Source organism: Bemisia tabaci, chromosome 2, assembly GCF_918797505.1.
Source record: "Bemisia tabaci chromosome 2, PGI_BMITA_v3".
NCBI classification, from domain to species: Eukaryota; Metazoa; Arthropoda; class Insecta; order Hemiptera; family Aleyrodidae; genus Bemisia; species Bemisia tabaci.
Window position 1 is genome coordinate 55,717,444 of NC_092794.1, and position 19,187 is coordinate 55,736,630.

Consider the following 19,187-nt stretch of genomic DNA (forward strand, 5'->3'; position numbering starts at 1 on the left):
GGCGATTTAAATAGAGGTGTATAGAATTCTTCATTAAATATACATTCCTAGATCCAATCCAAATTTTATTCTATGGTTTTGTCCGATTTTTCTCTTGCTCCGCTGGAGAAAATTTAGTTAGATTTTTCACGGAAGAAAAGAGGTAGCGGTTACGTCCCAATTCGGACACTTCCAATTAATTGATTGTGGACCCTAATAAGTTGCATTACCAACCACCCGAATGTTGCGCCGATACTACCAAAATTGATTGGAAATGTCCATATCATCCAACAAATTGGGATAGTACTACAATTTTCGGGGATAACCCTGGACACTTTTTTCCGTATTCAGAGAAAAAATATGCCATAAAATAGATACATAGGAAATATTGAAACGAAATGGGGGGGGGGGGGGGGAGAGAATTATTAGATTTGTTTCCTTTAATTGACTCCTTTAGGGAGGAACGAACCACCCAATTCAAGAATTATAAAACCTTAAGGTAAAATGATAGGAAATGCCCTGTTTTCATCGTTTTTTCTCCTAATCTATCCCTTGATTTGGTGATAGGTCAAAATGTCCGACAAAAAATGTCCAAAAGTCAAAATGTCCAAACCCTGAATGCCCAAAAATCTCAAAAGGCCAAATATCAGTAATGTCCAGCAGACAAATAAGTCTAAAAATGTTTTTTCTTGTTCATAACAACTTCCTATTTCAACTATATTGGCGTTTAATTTGGACATTCGCCTACTTTTGGACTTATTTGTCTGCCGGACATTAATGATATTTAGCCTTTTTAGATTTTTGGGTATTCAGGGTTTGGACATTTTGACTTTTGGACATTTTTTTTTTGGACATTTTGACCTATCACCCTTGATTTTTCCAGATATTTTTCGTTCTATATAGGTAGAGTCCCGGTTTTTCGAATTTTACCTGGCCGTAGACACCAAGATTATAAGAATTTCTCTAATCATGAAAATACCTCTTTAATCACACCAAAGAGGGGACAGAACAACCGATTTGTCTCCGTTGATTGCAATGCAATCATACAGAGCGCTGTGGAATGATCCGAGGAAACGTGGTAAAATTCCCCTTGGATCAGGGTTGCCAGCCGATCGAAATTTCCCGCGGAGGGTATCGAGAAAAGAGAGTTTTCTCCTGTGATCTTGGCAAGCCTGTCGCTGATAATACTTCATTTATCCGTGTTAGTTTACTCTTGTTTGGAAAGCTCCTTCGACCATTCCGAGTCGGGCATGAGCTTTTGAAATGGAACAGTGGCCCTCAATAAAGAAGGAAGCAAGGAGGCTGGAAATCTGATTGGAAATGCGTAGAAAAATTCTAGGATTTTACTGGTGGACAAGGTTTCTACAGAGATTACCCGTGAAATTTCAATGGAACGTAGGAAATTTTACAAGATTTGAACCGAGTTTATCAGAGAGGAACCAACCCACATAAAGTTGACATTGAAAAAAAGAGGTTTCAAGTTTTATTCCTCCATAAGACTCAATGTGGAAAATAAACTTGAACCCCTCTTTTCACTAATTTTTTTTCGACTTCGAGCTTTTATCGAGGGAAAGTATATGACTAGTGGAACTCAAAAACATTCTTCACTCAATTTTTTCGAAAAAAAAGTTGATTCCTTCCTGCTAAACTCGGTCCATTAGAGGCATGCATGGAACAGTTTTTAGGATTTGTTTCCCAAACGATTTTGAGGTATTCCGATTATCAATCTAAACGTCTAATCTAATCGCAAATAGTTGCCAACCAGCAACAAATCGAGTTCAGGTCCGACCCCAAAAAATAGAAATGACCATTTTATCCCATGGTCCCTGTTGGGGCTAATTAAGCTTCAACCCAAGTATCCGTAGTAACGGACTTTATAAAGACAAACGCATTGTCAACCAGTAAACCTGTGTGAATGAAGTCCTGCATTATTATTAGTTAATTAATTATTTAATAGTTTTGATTGGTGCTAAATATAAGCAATAGACCCCACAAATTAGGGCCCAACGCCAACTTGTTTTCTTCTGCAATGAAGGGATGCATTATGAGCAGGGGCGTGGCGTGAATTGCGATATATCGATTGTTATGCCGTTTAAACCTATGGTAAAGAATCGATTATTAAGGTGTTCGCTGCGAACATCCGGTTTATCGATCCTTTTCCATTGGTTTAAATGGCATAACAATCGATATATCGCAAAGCACGCCACGCCACTGATTATGAGAAAACATTGAGTACCTGGGTCCGCCGTAGTAGTCATAGTATTCCGGGGAGACAGCCTGGTAGGCGCCGTAGGGGCACGGAGGCTGAAGCTGGGGGTACGACGGGACGAGGGGTAGCGGGGGGACGGGGGGGTAGGCCCCATGACCCCATGGGTGGGGGCACTCCATGCTCCCCTGCATGTTCGACCCGGCCCCCGGAAAACTCCGCTGCTCCACCGTGACTAGATGAGGGCCGCCTCGGTTCTGTCCCAGGGCAACAGGGACGAAATGCTCAAATCCATCGTACGGTCCAATGATGCACTTTCACTTCAAAAATTGCCCGATGCAACGCTTCCTTCACCGCACTTGTTCGCCGCACTTGGGTTCATCAGGACTACGGTCCACGCGGTGGCAAACACGTCACTTCCACGCCGCGCGAAAATCTTACGAGCGAGAAACCTTCTACTTTATTCTAAAAAGAGGGTAAAAGAGAGAAAAATCAGAGCCTCGTCACACATTTCTGTGCTGAGGTGGAAGACGGAGAAAAAAACTTCGGACTAGGTTCCTGTTCATCACGTGGAACACTGAAGTTTTCGGCCGCGGGAATCGAACCAAGCTTCGGATAACCAAAGTCTTCGGTTAAGGATATAAACCCTGCAGCGGCGCACTGTGGATCGAGTCAATGTGAAAGGTTGGACAAAATTTGGAAACTTTAAAAGCTTACAACTCCGTTCATGCAAAACTTAGAGGTTTTAAGAGTGGCTCCATTGGTTTCCTCGTGAAATTTTCTTACAGAGGCATCCCTTAAAATTTGAAATGTGAAGAATTAAACATCAAAATTTGCAGTTTTAGTTTATAGTCTCATGACCGACCTCTCTGATTGACTCGATCCACTGTGCGGCGAGGCGTGAATGATCAACTATCTACTTTTCCCCATTTGAAGCTATGGTAATAAATCGTTTATTGGGAAGTTTGCTGCGAACACCCTGTCTATCGACCCTTTTACATCGGTTTATATGGCAGATCAATCGATACATCGCAAAGCACGCCACGCCACGCCACGGGCCCTACCGTATTCATCCGTCGTTCCTGGACCAGCACATTTCCTTAGGAGACCCCATTTGGTTTAGATTGTGATTGAGAAAAATTTAAGGGAGCCTCCTAAAACAGCATCATAGAAATGACAATTTATTTTTGCCAACCTCAAGTACAATTTAGCTGTAAAACTTTGGAGTTGGGTCCTTGAATGAGATTACACTGATTTGCCACTACAGAAATTACAAAAGACGAAAGAAAATGCTTTGCGAGCTTTAAATTCTAAGATTGGTTCGTACACACCTTAAAGTTTGTCAAAATCAAATAATGTTTACGTCCGTATTTGTGTGCTTTTTGCGTATCATTGTCATCCTTTGCGAAGATCCATTTCCAAAATTAAATACTGCTTAATTGAATCAGTGAGAACGAAAACACAACAACTCGAAACCAATGAATATAATCAAGAAACATATAAAACTGCACATTAGGTGAAGAAGTTAGTCTGGGAAAAGGATTTTTGGTGCAAAAAGACAAGTATCTAAAGCTACTTTAAAGGTCCAAGTTAGAACAGATGCGCTAACTTCAATGACTTTAATAAAAACTGACTGTCTTTAATGAAAATTGAGCATTTTTGAGTTGCCGAGTTGGTGTGTTTTCGTACTCACTGATTTCATTGCACTCAAGGTTGGCAAAAATTGTCCTCTTTATGATGCCATTTTGATAACATTCTTAAATCTTCCTTAATTACAATCTAAACTAGAGGAGGCCTCCTAGAGAGAGAAGCTGCTTAGGGAAACGACGGTGAAGACCATCCCTAATTGACTGACAAAATCGTTGAAGTTACATCAACCTTAGTTCGGTTCCTACGACCTCGCACTTTGGTGTTTCATATGAGCCGAAGTTTTTTTCTTCGTGAGTCTCCTCTTCGTCGTCTTTCGATCGCACCTCTTCGTTGTCTATCGATCGGCAAAATGCTGAAATCGGGATTGACTTGATCCCTTCTTTCGAAGTGGAATCGACAATGTGAGCTAAAGGCATCTACTGCGACTTCACATGAGATTTTACGTTGGCAAGTCCTAAAACGGCGGTAAAAATATTCCAGGAAACATATCGATCCCTCACAAATTATTTTGAGCGGCAATTTAACTACAGCGTATATTTTTTTCGCCACTGTAAGGGTAAACGAATCCATTTTTATAATAGGTTCAGACTGACGTTCCAATTTACAGGAAATCAATCCAGATTTCAGCTGATTGATCGATACGGGCACGTTAATGTCAAAATTCCGGATCAAATATTTGTCACTTCGTATACGCCAGGTGTCGAGCATTTTTCCCTTCCCAGAAGAGAAAAAAAAAGAATGTGACGCCGGGAAACGAAATGGCGCAGCAATGGGTGCACATTTTTTCCAGAGGGTAAAGCGGGAGGGAAGTGAAGTAAAATTCGTGAATATTAATTTAGCGGGTGAGTTTGACCTTGTTATGACTTACAAGAGCCCCTTGAAGTTTCGATTTGAGGGAAAATAATCGAGAGCATGCAAGGCGCCTCTGCGTACAGCTTGGTGGACCGGAAGCCCAACTTTTCAGGGTCGCGAAAAGTTGAATTAGAAAAGCACTCGTATATACTTTTCAGCCTCGATTATTCTTTTCTTTTCAACGGTCCAATTTCAGTTACAACCCCACTCCCCTCCCCTTCCACTCATCTCAATCAAGGGCCCTCGTCTTCCTCAGAATCAAAATCGAGGTAGGAGCTGGTTTGACTGGAATGTTTTGACTGGGAAAAAAATTTCAACGTTTCACTGCAAAATGTCCTATTTTTTTAGTGTTAGGAAAAACTCCCTGTTATCTGAAGAATTTGCCACCCTAACTGCCTTTTCAAGAAATGGAGAATTTGCATGAAAAAAATGTATTGCTTCGTCTAAAAGTGCTTAGTAAGATGAATTCGCAGTATTTTACTTGAATTTTTTCTGAGGTGGAAAATCGTAGTAAAATAGTACTAAAAGCGAGAAAATGCACCGCCTAGTGACTTTATCTGGAGTCATTTCTCATTTCCACACGTCTATTTCAGCAAATCAAGTTTTTCTGTCGTTTCTCTTCCGATAGTTGTTCCATTTAGAAACCAAGGATATTCTCGTGTTCAGTTCTCTTAGTAGTTTCGTCTAGAACGTAAAATTTACTAAATTTCAGACGCCTGCAAATTCTTCATTGTCGCCTCGACTACTGACAGTAGAATCTACCGGCTACAGCAGTATTGACGGGGAGGGAATCGAATGAATAAAAGGAATAAAACACGATGGGTGCATCGTCGACTGACATTTTAGTGAAGGAGCACGACACACGACACGTCGCACAATGGATCGAGTCAATGGGAAAGGTCGGACAAAATTTGGGAACTTTAAAAGCTCTCAACTCCGTTCATACAAACCTTTGAGGTTCTTAAAGTGGATCTGTCGGTTTTCTCATGAAATTTTCCTCCAGAAACACCCCTCATCCTTTTCTTTCAAGAATTAAGAAACTCCTTTTCTTTCAAGAATTAAGAAACTTCCTTTTCTTTCAAGAATTAAGAAACTTCCTTTTCTTTCAAGAATTAAGAAACTCCTTTTCTTTCAAGAATTAAGAGACTTCCTTTTCTTTCAAGAATTAAGAAACTTTCCTTTTCTTTCAAGAATTAAGAAACTCCTTTTCTTTCAAGAATTAAGAAACTCCTTTTCTTTCAAGAATTAAGAAACTTCCTTTTCTTTCAAGAATTAAGAAACTTTCCTTTTCTTTCAAGAATTAAGAAACTACTCTGTTGTCTCTTGTATACTGATTTATTACATTGTAAAGATATTGTATATAATTCCTTTGGAAGTTTACAAAATAAAAATCTAAAAAAAAAAAAAAAAAAAAAAAAAAAAAAAGAAACACCCCTCAAAGTTAAAAATTTGACGAAATAAACGAAGAAATTTGCAATTTTAGTGAAAAATATTCATGTCGGAGCTCTTGAATTGACTCGATCCACAGTGCGTCGATACGCGGACGTACCTCGTCCGTCTTTATCAGTCTCGGTGCCACTTCTTAGACCACAACTCCTCGTGACCACATTCAATCCCTCGAAGTGCCCTGCACCGAACTAGGACACCTCTATTATCGTGCAACTTTTCCTGCTGCGTCCAGTTTCGGCCTCAATTTGCCGCTTTACCCGCAGAATCGAAATTCTTGTTTCGCCGAACCGGGAAAATTCAATCGTACTCGTTTTTTAGACGACTCAACTATGAGTGGAAAACAGGTGCAAAAAACGGGGAAAAATCGATTGGAGAAGATACTAAGTTTACGATTACTTGAAGATACTTGCGGTGCATGTCCTCCAACCCCTTAAGAGATACTAACAAACATTGGCACCAAGGTTCCCTCTTTTTCATCCGGGAAGTATGAGCGACTGAAAACTCTGGAGATGGTTCGATTTTGAACTGACCGAAATTCGTCGATAACCCGTGGACTTGTTATTATTAACCTTATAAGAGGCAAAATTTTTTTATTTTGTTTTTATAATGAAAATACGTTTTTTATATATGTATATAAAAAAACCCTCTGGAATAAAACAACAATGTTAGACAATTTATTTTTAAGCGCTAGGCGCAACTTTTACACGTACACATTCTCCATTTTTGCATTTTGTTTAAATTTATTTTTATTTATTTTGGATTTTACAAAAAGTTAACATCGGCGGACTCTAGGCAGTTCGAGAACAAAATTTACCTGAGGTTTTCGATCGTCTTTATTCCTTTTTTTATTTTGTTTTTTGTTTGTTTTTGTGATTTTGTTTTTTGGTATTTTTTTTGGGTTGTGCCTTGAGTACCCATAGTGGTGTCGTTTTTTGTACTGAGATGAACATACCAAAAACTTTGATACCACTGCCATCCATAAAAGCAACAACATGCATCAGTGACTTTTTCCAATCATTGAAGGCTATTGGGCACAATCAATGTTTCTCGATTTTTGCACTTTTTCTTCCCTCGGAGTTGGGTCGTTTTGAAACTAAATAGTTCAGTTTCGGTGTCAACGTCGAGTAGGAAAAGTTTTTCTTGATTAGAGACATAATGCAGTTGGATTGTGTTCCATTGTTGGTTATTTTTCTCTCTCTTTCTCTTCCCCTACTCTTTTTCTGAATTAAAAGCATGACATTGAAAACCGTAAACTTCGTGGAAGAAACCTTCCGGGCTTGAATTTTCTTTCTTTCCTCCGTTTATTGTGGAAAACGTGACCGGTCGATAAGAGCAAAGTAAAAATGTTTAAGACCAACGCAATTCTTCAAACGTGGAATTTAACTCCTCTCAGATAAAGAACCTCAAAGCTCAGCAAAAATTAAGTAAGAGCCTTAGAGACGAGATCAAGGTAGGTTAGGACTTCAATTCTTGGCAAATAATAACAGTGAGCGCTCTACAGATCAAAGGACATAAATCAGGGACAACTCCGGGTTTCTTAGACTTCTCTTGACCACGCTTTCTTTGGAGGAAACAGCCCTTAACTCAATTTTGACTCTGCGAGAATTAGTTACATTTTCTCGCGAACCCAAGAAGGACAGCGCTCCCAAGGCTTGGCTTTTTAAGACTCTATGGGAGAGTGACAAGTTTTCTTGGATCTCAAAATTTCCTGACCCTTCCATGACTTATTCAGGGTTTTTTTTTTTTTTCTTCTTCTTCTTCTTATGGTTTTAAGGCGTTTTATCGGGTAGATACTGCGGCCTTGGATGGGATCTGGAAATGTTAAGAGGGTTATTTGTTAGTTTGTTTTAGGTATAGAAGGATAGGAGTGTTAATTAGGTTTAGATTTAGAGATTTGAGATGATTTGTAGGGGATAGAAGATTAGAAGAGTTTTAAGAGTTGGAGTTAGATTTATCTGTTTTATGATAGTTAGTTGAAGGCTTATTCAGGGTTTTCAACGTAAATTTCCAGGCTTATCTACGACTTCCGCAATTTTTTTTTATATTGGGGGGAGGGGGGTATACACAACTCATGAATATGCTTTTCACAAAGAATTCTTGGCATCAAATCTCTGGAAATTGAAAGAATTCAACATTTAAGAACTTAATTGATGGAAGTCCTCATTTCCAAGAATACAGCTTGTGGGTGCGGTAGAAAATTATCGGTTGGAAGAGAAAAGTTCAAAGTTCCGCAGCGAATTCTCCTGACTTTTTAGGGTGGGGTATACATTTTTTGAGTTTTTAAGGTTTTCGATGACTTTTCAAACTAAATGTCAGCAAAATTTGAGTGATAACTACAAAAAAATCTATGTTCCGGACTCAATTTTTGCTAGAAGGAGGCCAAAAGCAACACATTGTGCTTCTAAGAGAAACAAAAAAAAAGTTCTTTTGGCGGCTGACAAAATTTGTTCCTAAGTTATCTTGTTTGAATAATGTTTCTTCACGTTTGGTACTAAAAATTGAAAAAAAATCTAAGAAGGAAAACCAAGTGTCACTTGACTCAATTTCAAAATTTTACTCGACTCTTATTTTCATTCAGAGCAAGGAAAGGAACTAGGCTCCAATGAACATTGAAAAAATGATAATTTTTTTTAACAAATTGACTGTTTCTGAGCCAAAATAATCAAACATGAAATACTATCGTTCATTAGTGTGAAAACCTTGCGCACAAAAAATGTATTTACCAAGATTGATGCATTTGGATTTTGGATCCGTGGGAATTTTGGACGATCAGACTACTAATATTCTCTCTCTGTCATCAAACGTATTTTCTCCTTTTACGCTGGACGTTTCTTAAGTATATTTACTTGTCCTTATACTTGCAAACTAACTGTCCAAAATCGCGAAAGAAATATATGGCTACTGCTTGCGGGCTTGATAGTCCTTTTGGGTGCTTTTCATTCAACACTTTTTGATGCTTTTCATTCAACACAGCCACACATTTCTGTGATCCACGACAACCTTCTTCACTGAAGAATCTTCAGACTATTACAAAATCATTAGCAGCATGTAGCTGTACTGTTGGAATTTTACAAAGAGAGAGAAGGAAGAAAAGAGGATAGCTATGTCAGGTAGAGAACTCAATCGTTGCGAATGTGCATACGTACAAAAACCCAACTAAGAACCGAAAAGAAAATCGGTCATCCGATGAAATAGGTACATTCAATAAAACCAAAATTCCGGAGCACCGGGAAATTTTCTCGGAACTATATCGCAGTTAAATAACAAAACTGAAAAGCGCGTGGTTTCAATTTCGATTATACAGCGCGGCAAATTCAAAAACGCGCAACCCGAAGGATCCACAGAACTACGCGGATAATCTACACCGATCTTCCGAAAATCGCAGCGACGCCGCTGAGACGAGCGATCAAATCCAGAAGCTAGCTTCGACTACACGGAAAATTCGCGGCCGGACCTTCGCACTGACAGGATTTTCGGGACCAAAATCCGAGATCGAGATCGGGATTTCGACGGGGAGAAGCGCGGACGATCAAGCGGGCGACCAGGCGCGGAGCCGGTAAAAAACTAGCGGTAGCAGCGGACGCCGCGACGCCGCGCCGCTCGGCGTCGAGCGAGGGGGGCACGGGAGGGGGGACGTGGAGGGCGATGGGGGCGCCACCTGGGCCTGACCAAGGGAACTAGGAACTGACTGTGTCGACTGCAGCTTCGCCGCGTCGCGTCGATGCCGCCGGTGCATCCGATACCGAGAGTAGAGTTGCCTAGGTCAGGGACGCCGCCGACGCCCTCGGACGCGGACGACGCAGAGTGCGTCCCGACGACGCGACGTGACGTGCGGCTAGCCGGCTCCGGCGCTTCACACGCTACTCGGATTAAGAGTAGAATGCACGGATTGGCTCGCGGCGACGCCACATGCGAAAGTAACGTGTTCGATGGTGGACGAGAAGAAGACGACTACCATGTAACCGAAGAGAGTAGTACTGCTGATGAAAGAAATCTGAGGAGATGGACCAACGTCCGTGCTCCTGAAAAATTTCCACCGAGGACAAGTAAACGTAAGTCCCGTACTGTCGTGCTAAGAAAGAACGCCGTATGAACATTCGGGAGATGCCAAATTTCCCCGGATACAACATGTATTTTGGACGAAATTTAAGTATATTTTTCCTGAAAAGTTTCAGATATTTTAGATTAAATTGCGTACTGAATTGTCTGAAATTTTCGGAGAATAATATTCACAATTTTCTCAGGAAATACGGTTTTTATCGGAGAAAACTTGGCAACGTCTGAGGGCTCATACGGCGTTTCTCCTTAGCACGGCAGTGTAGGCCTTGTCTCCACGGGACGTTTTCATGGGATTCGTCCCAAGTTCGGATCGCAGGAATGAAACTTCTGGGATTTTTCCCAGTTACCGTCACCACGGGACGAGGCTCATACGGTCCTGCGACTAGTTTGCGCGGGAAGATAAGTTAGATGAAGTCGAGAATTTAACCGGGATTATAATAATAATTGCACTCAATTGACAATCAGACACATTAGTTTAACTAAACAAACCTGAACAATGTGTATTCAACAAAGTATCGCACAATACGTTTACACTTCTTCTTCCTCTCTCAGTGGGTCCTAGAAGTAAAAGGACCATACTTAGTACTGGGAAAAATATTGATTAACTCAATATTTTTCCCCAACTTCGTAAGTGGGATTTTTCCCTGCGACAAATCTCGTGAAAAGACCCGTGGAGACAAGGCCGTAGACGTTCAAAAACACTGAGAAGAATTAGAAAAGTCGTCCCCTGCAAAAGAGCACTAATGCCTCGACTTCTTAGTTCTTACTGCAAGCTCCTCATTATTTTTACCTCATAACGCCAAATAACGCGCCAAAAACCACTCGTCGAGATCGTTATCGAAGACATATTAGTAGCTCCAGAAATGAAGTTTTGGGAATTTGGACTAAGTAATATTTGAACGAAAAAGTATATCAAATAAATTCTTTGTTTTTCGTGAAATTTTCGATAATTATCTAAAATGTCAATTACTAATCGTTAGAGTAGTCAAGAATCGACAAAATTTATCTTTGACTATGATAAAATTGACTTATCATTTATTTTTTATGTTAGGCAAGACAGTAAATGTTAATAAAATCCCATGCAGGACCAAAAAAAGACGAGCCGCTTTTAATTGGTCAATTACTTGTTTCCGCGTAAAACTGACAGTTAAATACACACTTGAATTAAAAAAAAATACTAAACACAATATTCTAGATCTATATAATGAGCAACAAATATCACGTCTCGTTGTCTCTGTAGATTCAGGCATGTTTTAAATCCCGAGTTCTACGTTGGATAGTGCAGGAGTAGTTCAATTAGTTAGGTTCGATTTAGAGGAGCAACAAAACGAACTCCTCGGTAATGCGTGAAGTACGGCGAAAAAATGAAGGCGCCTGAATCCTCCCGTGACCCACGCGAAAAGACCTCCACTGTCGCTTCCAACATGATGAGACTTGGTCTCTTGCTGCTGTACTCGGGCCTCAAGCGGCTCCATTAAATTTGGCGTTGCAATACTTTGAATGGGTCTGAATGGAGATGTTGCATGTGTGAGGGATTTGCGATTTGACTATTGATTCTTATGTAAAAGTTCGCGAGAAACACGATGGTGCCACTCGTTTTCTCTGAAATCAACTCCCAAGCTCAAAAAAAGCTCTCAAGTTGAGGCCAAAATGGAGGGGATATCCCACGCTATCCTGAGAGTCCACCTCTACATCAAGACAAACTCTCCATGCAAAGATAGGGAGCAAATACATTAGCAGGGTTGCCGTGTTTTCAGTTTTAGAGTCCCAAAATAAAGTGGCAACCCTGCTAATGTATTTGCTCCCTATCTTTGCATGGAGAGTTTGTCTTGATGTAGAGGTGGACTCTCAGGATAGCGTGGGATATTCCCTCCATTTTGGCCTCAACTTGAGAGGTTTTTTTGAGCTCGAGAGTTAATTTCAGAGAAAACCAGTGGCCACATCGTGTTTCTCGCGAACTTTTACTTAAGTATCAACAGTCAAATCGCAAATTCCTCACATATGCAACATCTCCATTCTGATACGCTAGAGTAGATAACCGACTAAAAAAACGAGGACGACGATGAAGAGGAAGAACCAAGAAGACAAGGAAATAACTGGGAATTTAAGAAAATGAAAGAAGTGAAAAATGTTGGTGCCCCACGTGATTGCGTGCATTTCGCGCCCCTCTCGGCGGCACGGGTCTGATCTGGGAGCAGATGGTCCAACGCCCAACGCCGCGAATTCATTCGAGGCCGCCATTGAGCGTAAAAACTTGACACTGGTCGAACTATTACGTTGTGACGTGATAGCGTAGTGCAAAAAATGTTTACGATGACAATCCCGTTGTTTCATCATCAGCGTGATATTTGCAGTCATTTCGTCCTCCGCTTAAATGCCTCGACAGAAAAATCACGCTGAACACAATGATCATAAAAGTAGCTTTACACCTTGCGGATTTGGAAATTTTGGCTAGTCCATCCAAGTATTGACGTAAGACACTTGAGGAGAAGGGGAGGGGGGCTAAGACTGCAAACAGTGCAACCGGCGTTAAACGTATATTAGCGCCTGCAAGACTATAGGAATGCCTCACGCATTGCGTCAAACAGTGCGGTCGGTGTACAGCCCATATCAGCGCCTACAAGACTGCATGAATACTTCTCGCATTGCACCAAACGCAGTGCAGTCGGTCAAGCGCTTACAAGAATGTGTAGGACTGCGAGACATCATTTTTGACTTTCTGCTGAAGTTTTTACCATAATTAAAGGAGACATATGTATCCTCATTGTAACGATCCAGAAACTCGGATGATATTTAATTTTGTTTTGGTTACATTAAAAGAAAATACTTAGAACGAACGAAAGCAACCCGTCGAAATTTCCGATACTTTTATTTGAGATCATTTAGGTCAATTCCCGGAAACTTTTCAGAAAAACTGTATGTAGCTTTTTAAAAATATATATTAAAAATAAAACATGAAAGTGGTGCATAACGTTGCAATCAGAGATAAATGTACGCTTTCTTTCCGTTGCACCCGTCGGGTTTTGAATCCATTTATCTCTTAAAAAACTTGAACACGGTTCTTCTAGGATTTTTACGTGTAGTTTTTTATCAGTGGTTGGTGACCAGAGGCCCCTAGTTCACTTTTTGAATGTCTACGAAAGCTCTCTGGGCCATTCGTGCTGCGAGGGCTATCCATCGAAGAGAGACATGCCCGTAAATAAATAGGGAATGAACAGACTTCCACGGTGCAGCTATCTACCACAAACCACCAAGGTTGCCAGATTAACGCTTGCTCGATGAATATTGAATATTCGCGCAAAAATGTGAGTTTTCAGTGCCAAAGAAATTCGGGCAAATCTATGCATGTCCAAAAAAGTAAAAGAGGGGGCATTCGCGCAATTCTATCGCAGCCCTCCGTTTCCGACATTTCCAAAGGTTTTCCCACGAGTGGCAGCCCAGCTACCCCAGGGTGTCTACTAAAACAGGTTGATCGAAAATAAGTACTTTTATAGTACTTTTTCAGTACATTCTCAAGAAATTCAGTACCTCCTCTGACAGAAAAATTCCGTACTTTTTCAGTGCCTCCATCTGACGAAATTTGAAATTGCGACAAAAATTTAAAAAATTCCGGACCTTCTTGCGGAATTTCCGCACTTTTTCGGAACGCACTTTTTCAAAATTGCACGCATCTGAACCTTTCATTTGCGTTTTTCTCACACTCGTCATTTCCGCTATACACGGTTATTCAAAAGAACTCGTCAATTATCTACCAATAGATGTCAGCATTTTATCAAGTTACAATCCATTGTTTCAAAATCAATCAACAGGACGCCTACCCAACAAACATCGATTCTGAGAACGTCGACAGAGTAGATTAGACTCAGAAAAAATCGATCGATTGAGCATTCAATTATCACCAGGGCGTCTACTAAAACAGGGTGGTCGAAAATAAATACTTTACAGTACTTTTTCAGTACATTCTCAAGAAATTCAGTACCTCCTCCGACAGAAAAATTCCGTATTTTTTCAGTACCTCCATTTGACAAAATTTGAAATTGCGACAAAAATGACAAAAATTTAAAAAAATTCCGGACCTTTTTGCGGGATTTCCGCACATTTTCAGTACTTCCGGATCGCCCATAAAAAATCAGTACTATTTCCGGACTTTCCGGAAATTCCGGACTTGTAGACCCCCTGTACCCTCAACAAAGAGGGGTTTTCCGAGCCGAAAGGTGTGAAAATGAGGTATTCTAAGCGGTGTGGAAGGTGGATCTTACCTGCGATGAGTCTGGTTGACGGGCGGTGTGAGGCTGAGGCTGTCCCCGGAGCCGGAAGGCGAGGTCTCCTCCTGCTCCTGGTCGGCCTCCTGGTCCACGTCTTGGTCCTGGTCCAGGTCGTCCGGGTCCCGATCGTCCGGCGAGTCCGTGCTCACCGTCCGCGCCACCCCCGCCGCCTTTGGCGCCACCGTCGTCGCCGTCTTGAGGCCGTCGTCCACCGACACTAACGACTCCTCCTCCATCTGAGAACAGAATGTCACAAATGAAACGTCGAGCAATCAGAGTAGAGAAACCCGAATGAGGCATGCATGGGGCAGCTGCGCTGGACATAGAATCGTATTTCGATTGGAAGGCATGGATTCGATCGATACCGAATCGATCGACGTCGATCGAAAAACCAGGGAATCGATCGACAACTCCGTAAATCGATCGACAAGTTCATGGATCAATCGATCGACAACCCCGTGAATTGATCGACAACTCCGTGAGTCGATCGACAAACTCGTGAATTGATCGACAACTCCGTGAATCGATCGACAAACTCGTGAATCGATCGACAAGTCCATGAATCAATCGATAGACAACCCCGTGAATTGATCGACAACTCTGTGAGTCGATCGACAAACTCGTGAATTGATCGACAACTCCGTGAATCGATCGACAACTCCGTGAATCAATTGCCAAACTCGTAAATTGATCGACAAACCCGTGAATCGATCGACAAACCCGTGAATCGATCGACAAACCCGTGAATCAATCGATAGACAACCCCGTGAATTGATCGACAGCTCCGTGAGTCGATCGACAAACTCGTGAATTGATCGACAACTCCGTGAATCGATCGACAACTCCGTGAATCAATTGCCAAACTCGTGAATTGATCGACAAACCCGTGAATCGATCGACAAACCCGTGAATCGATCGACAAACCCGTGAATCTATCGATAGACAACCCCGTGAATTGATCGACAGCTCCGTGAGTCGATCGACAAACTCGTGAATTGATCGACAACTCCGTCAATCGATCGACAACTCCTTGAGTCGATCGACAAACCTGTGAATAAATTGATCAAATTTTATCCATCGGCTTACGTTTCGTTCGTTAAAGGTCGATCGCGTCGACACTGGTTTTTTAATAATTTGTCGATAGAATCGCTGTCGATCGGTTCACGTCGATCGATTCACGTTTTTATAATTCGATTGATTCATGTCGATCGAATCTATACCCTTAGTATTAATTATTTTAGATTACGTCAGAAAAAAATAATAAGATCTATACAAACACCAGGTCTCATGCCCAATATTAACGGAGATATCATCCTTCAGAGAGCGTAGCGTATGACGTCATCTATACCGCGGAGGTGCATGAACCACGGTTTTCTCCACTTTGGTTTCATCTATGTTTTGAGTCGACAACCAGAGCTTGTATACGTATCACTGATTGATCATACGACGTGAGAGAAACCATCGTATGTACTATAGCGGATGGGTGACGTCATTCACAATGTTTTTCAAAGGCTTCATTTCCATTGATATAGGACGTAAAAACTAGGCATTTGGACAGATCTAGTTGTTTTTCTGCAAATCTACGAGTACAAGCTTAAACCACCATAACGCGATTTTATGGCTAGGGCAATTTACCTATTAGGGCCGTTGCACACGAGAGAAACAGCTAAACTAATAGACTTTTCACTAGAAAAACCATAGGCAGAACCAAACAAAGGCAGAAAGCTATTCTTCCTTTGCAGAGGATGATATATGAAGAGTACGTAATACGAAAATTTACTACAAAAAAGACGTAAGGAGCTAGGAGCACAGTACGTGTGAAAAGCTAAAATTTCGCTTCAGCTTTTCCAAAATACTGCGTAATTGACTCGATCTTTCTGAAAAGAATAAAAAAAAGTGTACCCAACAGTTACAGGAATAGCTCAGAATTCTCGATGCGCTTCGCTTAGTTCTCTGTTAGGAGCCGCCCCTAAATTGCGTAACGAACTTTTTCGGAATTTTTGCCCCCTGCCCCCCTTGTAACGCTTTTGTGACTTATGTTCCTATCCTTTAACACGTGAAAACAAAATGGCGTAACGCTTTCCTCGACACCCCCCCCCCCCGGAGCGTTACGTAATTTAGGGACGGCCCCTCAGCAGAAATAATACTTGAGAGGAAATAAAGCGACGTGAATGCACTTTGGTCGATTCGAATTAACTCTGTCCGATTTCAAAGAACTGAACAGGCATTTGTGATTTATTCAAATGACGGGCCATTAGAAGTTTAGTGGTTCGGAGGTATTCCTTGCGGCCGAGTTAATTAAGAGCATTTTATTATCAAAAGCCCGCGAAAAACATCCTTTGTCGCCAACAATGTAGCCGCGGGGGGAGCCGCGGTCCCTCTCGGGAGACGCTGGCGCCGGTCCAAAAGCGGGTGAATGTTTGCGCTGCACTACATCCAAAACAAAGTGCCACAATTGGCGCCGAGTCTTATCTGTTTATGAGGATCATTCTCGCGTTGGCCTTTCGAAAAAGAAGCGGATCGTTTCGAATCCGATGCACTTCGGGCATCGTTATGAGCGCTTCTCATCTCGCGTTTTTGAGTTTTTGACACAATTCTGCGGAGGGCCCGCGAGTGCGACCGGCCGACAACCGGAAAGATTTCGGATTCCGATTTCGTGGCAAGTATTCGCGCCTTAATTTGTGCTAATTTATTTCAGACACCCAAACCCGGTGGAGCCCCGCTCCCCCTCTCCTCCGACCGGTCGGCTGACTTCCCGCTACCGTGCCACTTTTTTTGCCGACGCCTTTTAGGAACCAATGGAAACAAATTCCACGGCGCGATAAATATTTACTCCGTGAAACGCGGTGTGGATTCTTGCGAGTTGGCAACACCCTTTACCCTCTATTTAAATCGATTTCAAGAGTCAGTTCCAGGTGAGGCAACCTGCTTCGATAAATATCGATTATTTCGTACGTACTTACATGGATGAGGCCCATTTTTGCCACTTCTGAGGTTGCCAAGCCAAAAAATCCAAAAACCACTAATGGAGATGTTGCATGTGTGAGGGATTTGCGATTTGACCGGTGGTTCTTATGTAAAAGTTCGCGAGAAACACGATGGTGCCACTGATTTTCTCTGAAATCATCTCCCAAGCTCAAAAAAAGCTCTCAAAGTGAGGCTAAAATGGAGGGGATATCCCACCCTACCCTGAGAGTCCACCTCTACATCAAAACAAACTCTCCATGCAAAGATAGGGAGCAAATACATTAGCAGGGTTGCCGTGTTTTCAGTTTTGGAGTCCCCAAATGAAGTGGCAGCCCTGTCAATGTATTTGCTCCCTACCTTCGCATGGAGAGTTTGTTTTGATGTAAAGGTGGACTCTCAGGGTAGGGCGGGATATCCCCTCCATTTTGGCCTCAACGTGAGAGCTTTTTTTGAGCTTGGGAGTTGATTTCAAAGAAAACCAGTGGCACCATCGTGTTTCTCGCGAACTTTTACATAAGAATCAACAGTCAAATCGCAAATCCCTCACACATGCAACATCCCCATTCCTACCGAAATCCATTTCAAATTGGAAAAGTCGTCCCAGTTTCCCTAGTTCACTGTTTAGTGCGTATGAAAGAGAGGAAGATCGTTGGGATCACTGTTCGTCGTGGACCCAGAAATATTACGAGTGGCATATGGACGCCGCGCCGTGTACAGGTCGCAGGCTCAAAAAAATCAAAGCTAGCGAAGGAACAGCCGGAGGAGAGGGGGGAGAGGGAAGGGGGAGCAGAAGGGGTACCACATGCGATGCACCCGGCTGTGTTTTGAGGGTGCAAACGGGACGAAGACATCAAGTACTGCACAATGCAACTTCGGTTCCCAAACGAAGATCTCTGGGACTCCTTGCTAGAGTACGCTCACATAATCATGTAAATACGTCGCAAGCAAGGAGTCAAATCTGCGGGGCGATCATTGAGATTAATCGCCACTGAAAAAAAATTCTCGGCGTTTTTACCAAGGTCCGTTGGTACCTTTACCATCTCATTATTTTTATCAATTATGGGTAATTTTACCGAGATAGACTGGTAAGCTTACCTTAAACCCGGTCTTTTTACCGTTTTTTTTCAGGTAAGAATACCACTTTTATTGGTAATCAATTCCCGGTAACTTTGCCATTTTATCTCGGTAGTTCTACCACAGTAGATAAAAAATATTGGCGTTTTTACCAAGGTCCAGTAAAATTACCGAGAAAGTTCAATAATTTTACCGAGATTTCTCGGTAAAATTACCAATTCCATAAATGGTAATTTTACCAAGAAAAAACCGAGATCAAATAGAACCCTGAATTCTTGGTAATATTACCCTTTTCTTAGTAAATACACCGAGATTTTTTTTCAGTGCACGACAAAGCCATGGACAAAGACGACAAAGGGAAATTAGAGTGATCTTATTGATTGAAACAGGTGGCTGTGATAGACTATAAGGTGAAAGATGATGGACTAATTACAGGTTCTCTCAAGGATAGTCGTTAGTTAGTCCATTACTTACCTCCTTGGTCCGTTGCAACCACCCGCTTCCACCAATAGGATTCCTCCATTTTCTGTTTGCCTCCTTTTTCTATCAATTTCAATGATCACCCCGTTGACGTACATACAGTCAATAATTGATTGGACAGATTAAATGGATCGCATTTAGCAAAAAGGAACCAGCGCGATTACAGTGTTTCCAAATCGTGCAACTTCTCTTCTTCTTTTAAAAAC

At 41.7% G+C, this 19,187-nt stretch overlaps 1 protein-coding gene across 3 annotated transcripts in view; it reads right to left on the reverse strand.

The window, feature by feature from the left end:
• LOC109034213 (uncharacterized) overlaps positions 1-19,187 on the reverse strand; it is a 123,398-nt gene that overhangs the window by 95,984 nt on the left and 8,227 nt on the right. For 2 of the 3 annotated variants that reach the window (XM_019047234.2, XM_019047233.2), the window contains exon 2: positions 14,455-14,696. In XM_019047234.2, the coding sequence (XP_018902779.2) occupies positions 14,455-14,696 (242 nt within the window). Of the gene's footprint in view, positions 1-2,215; positions 2,651-9,282; positions 9,722-14,454; positions 14,697-19,187 lie in introns of those variants that run through there. The other variant, XM_019047235.2, reaches the window with a different exon arrangement.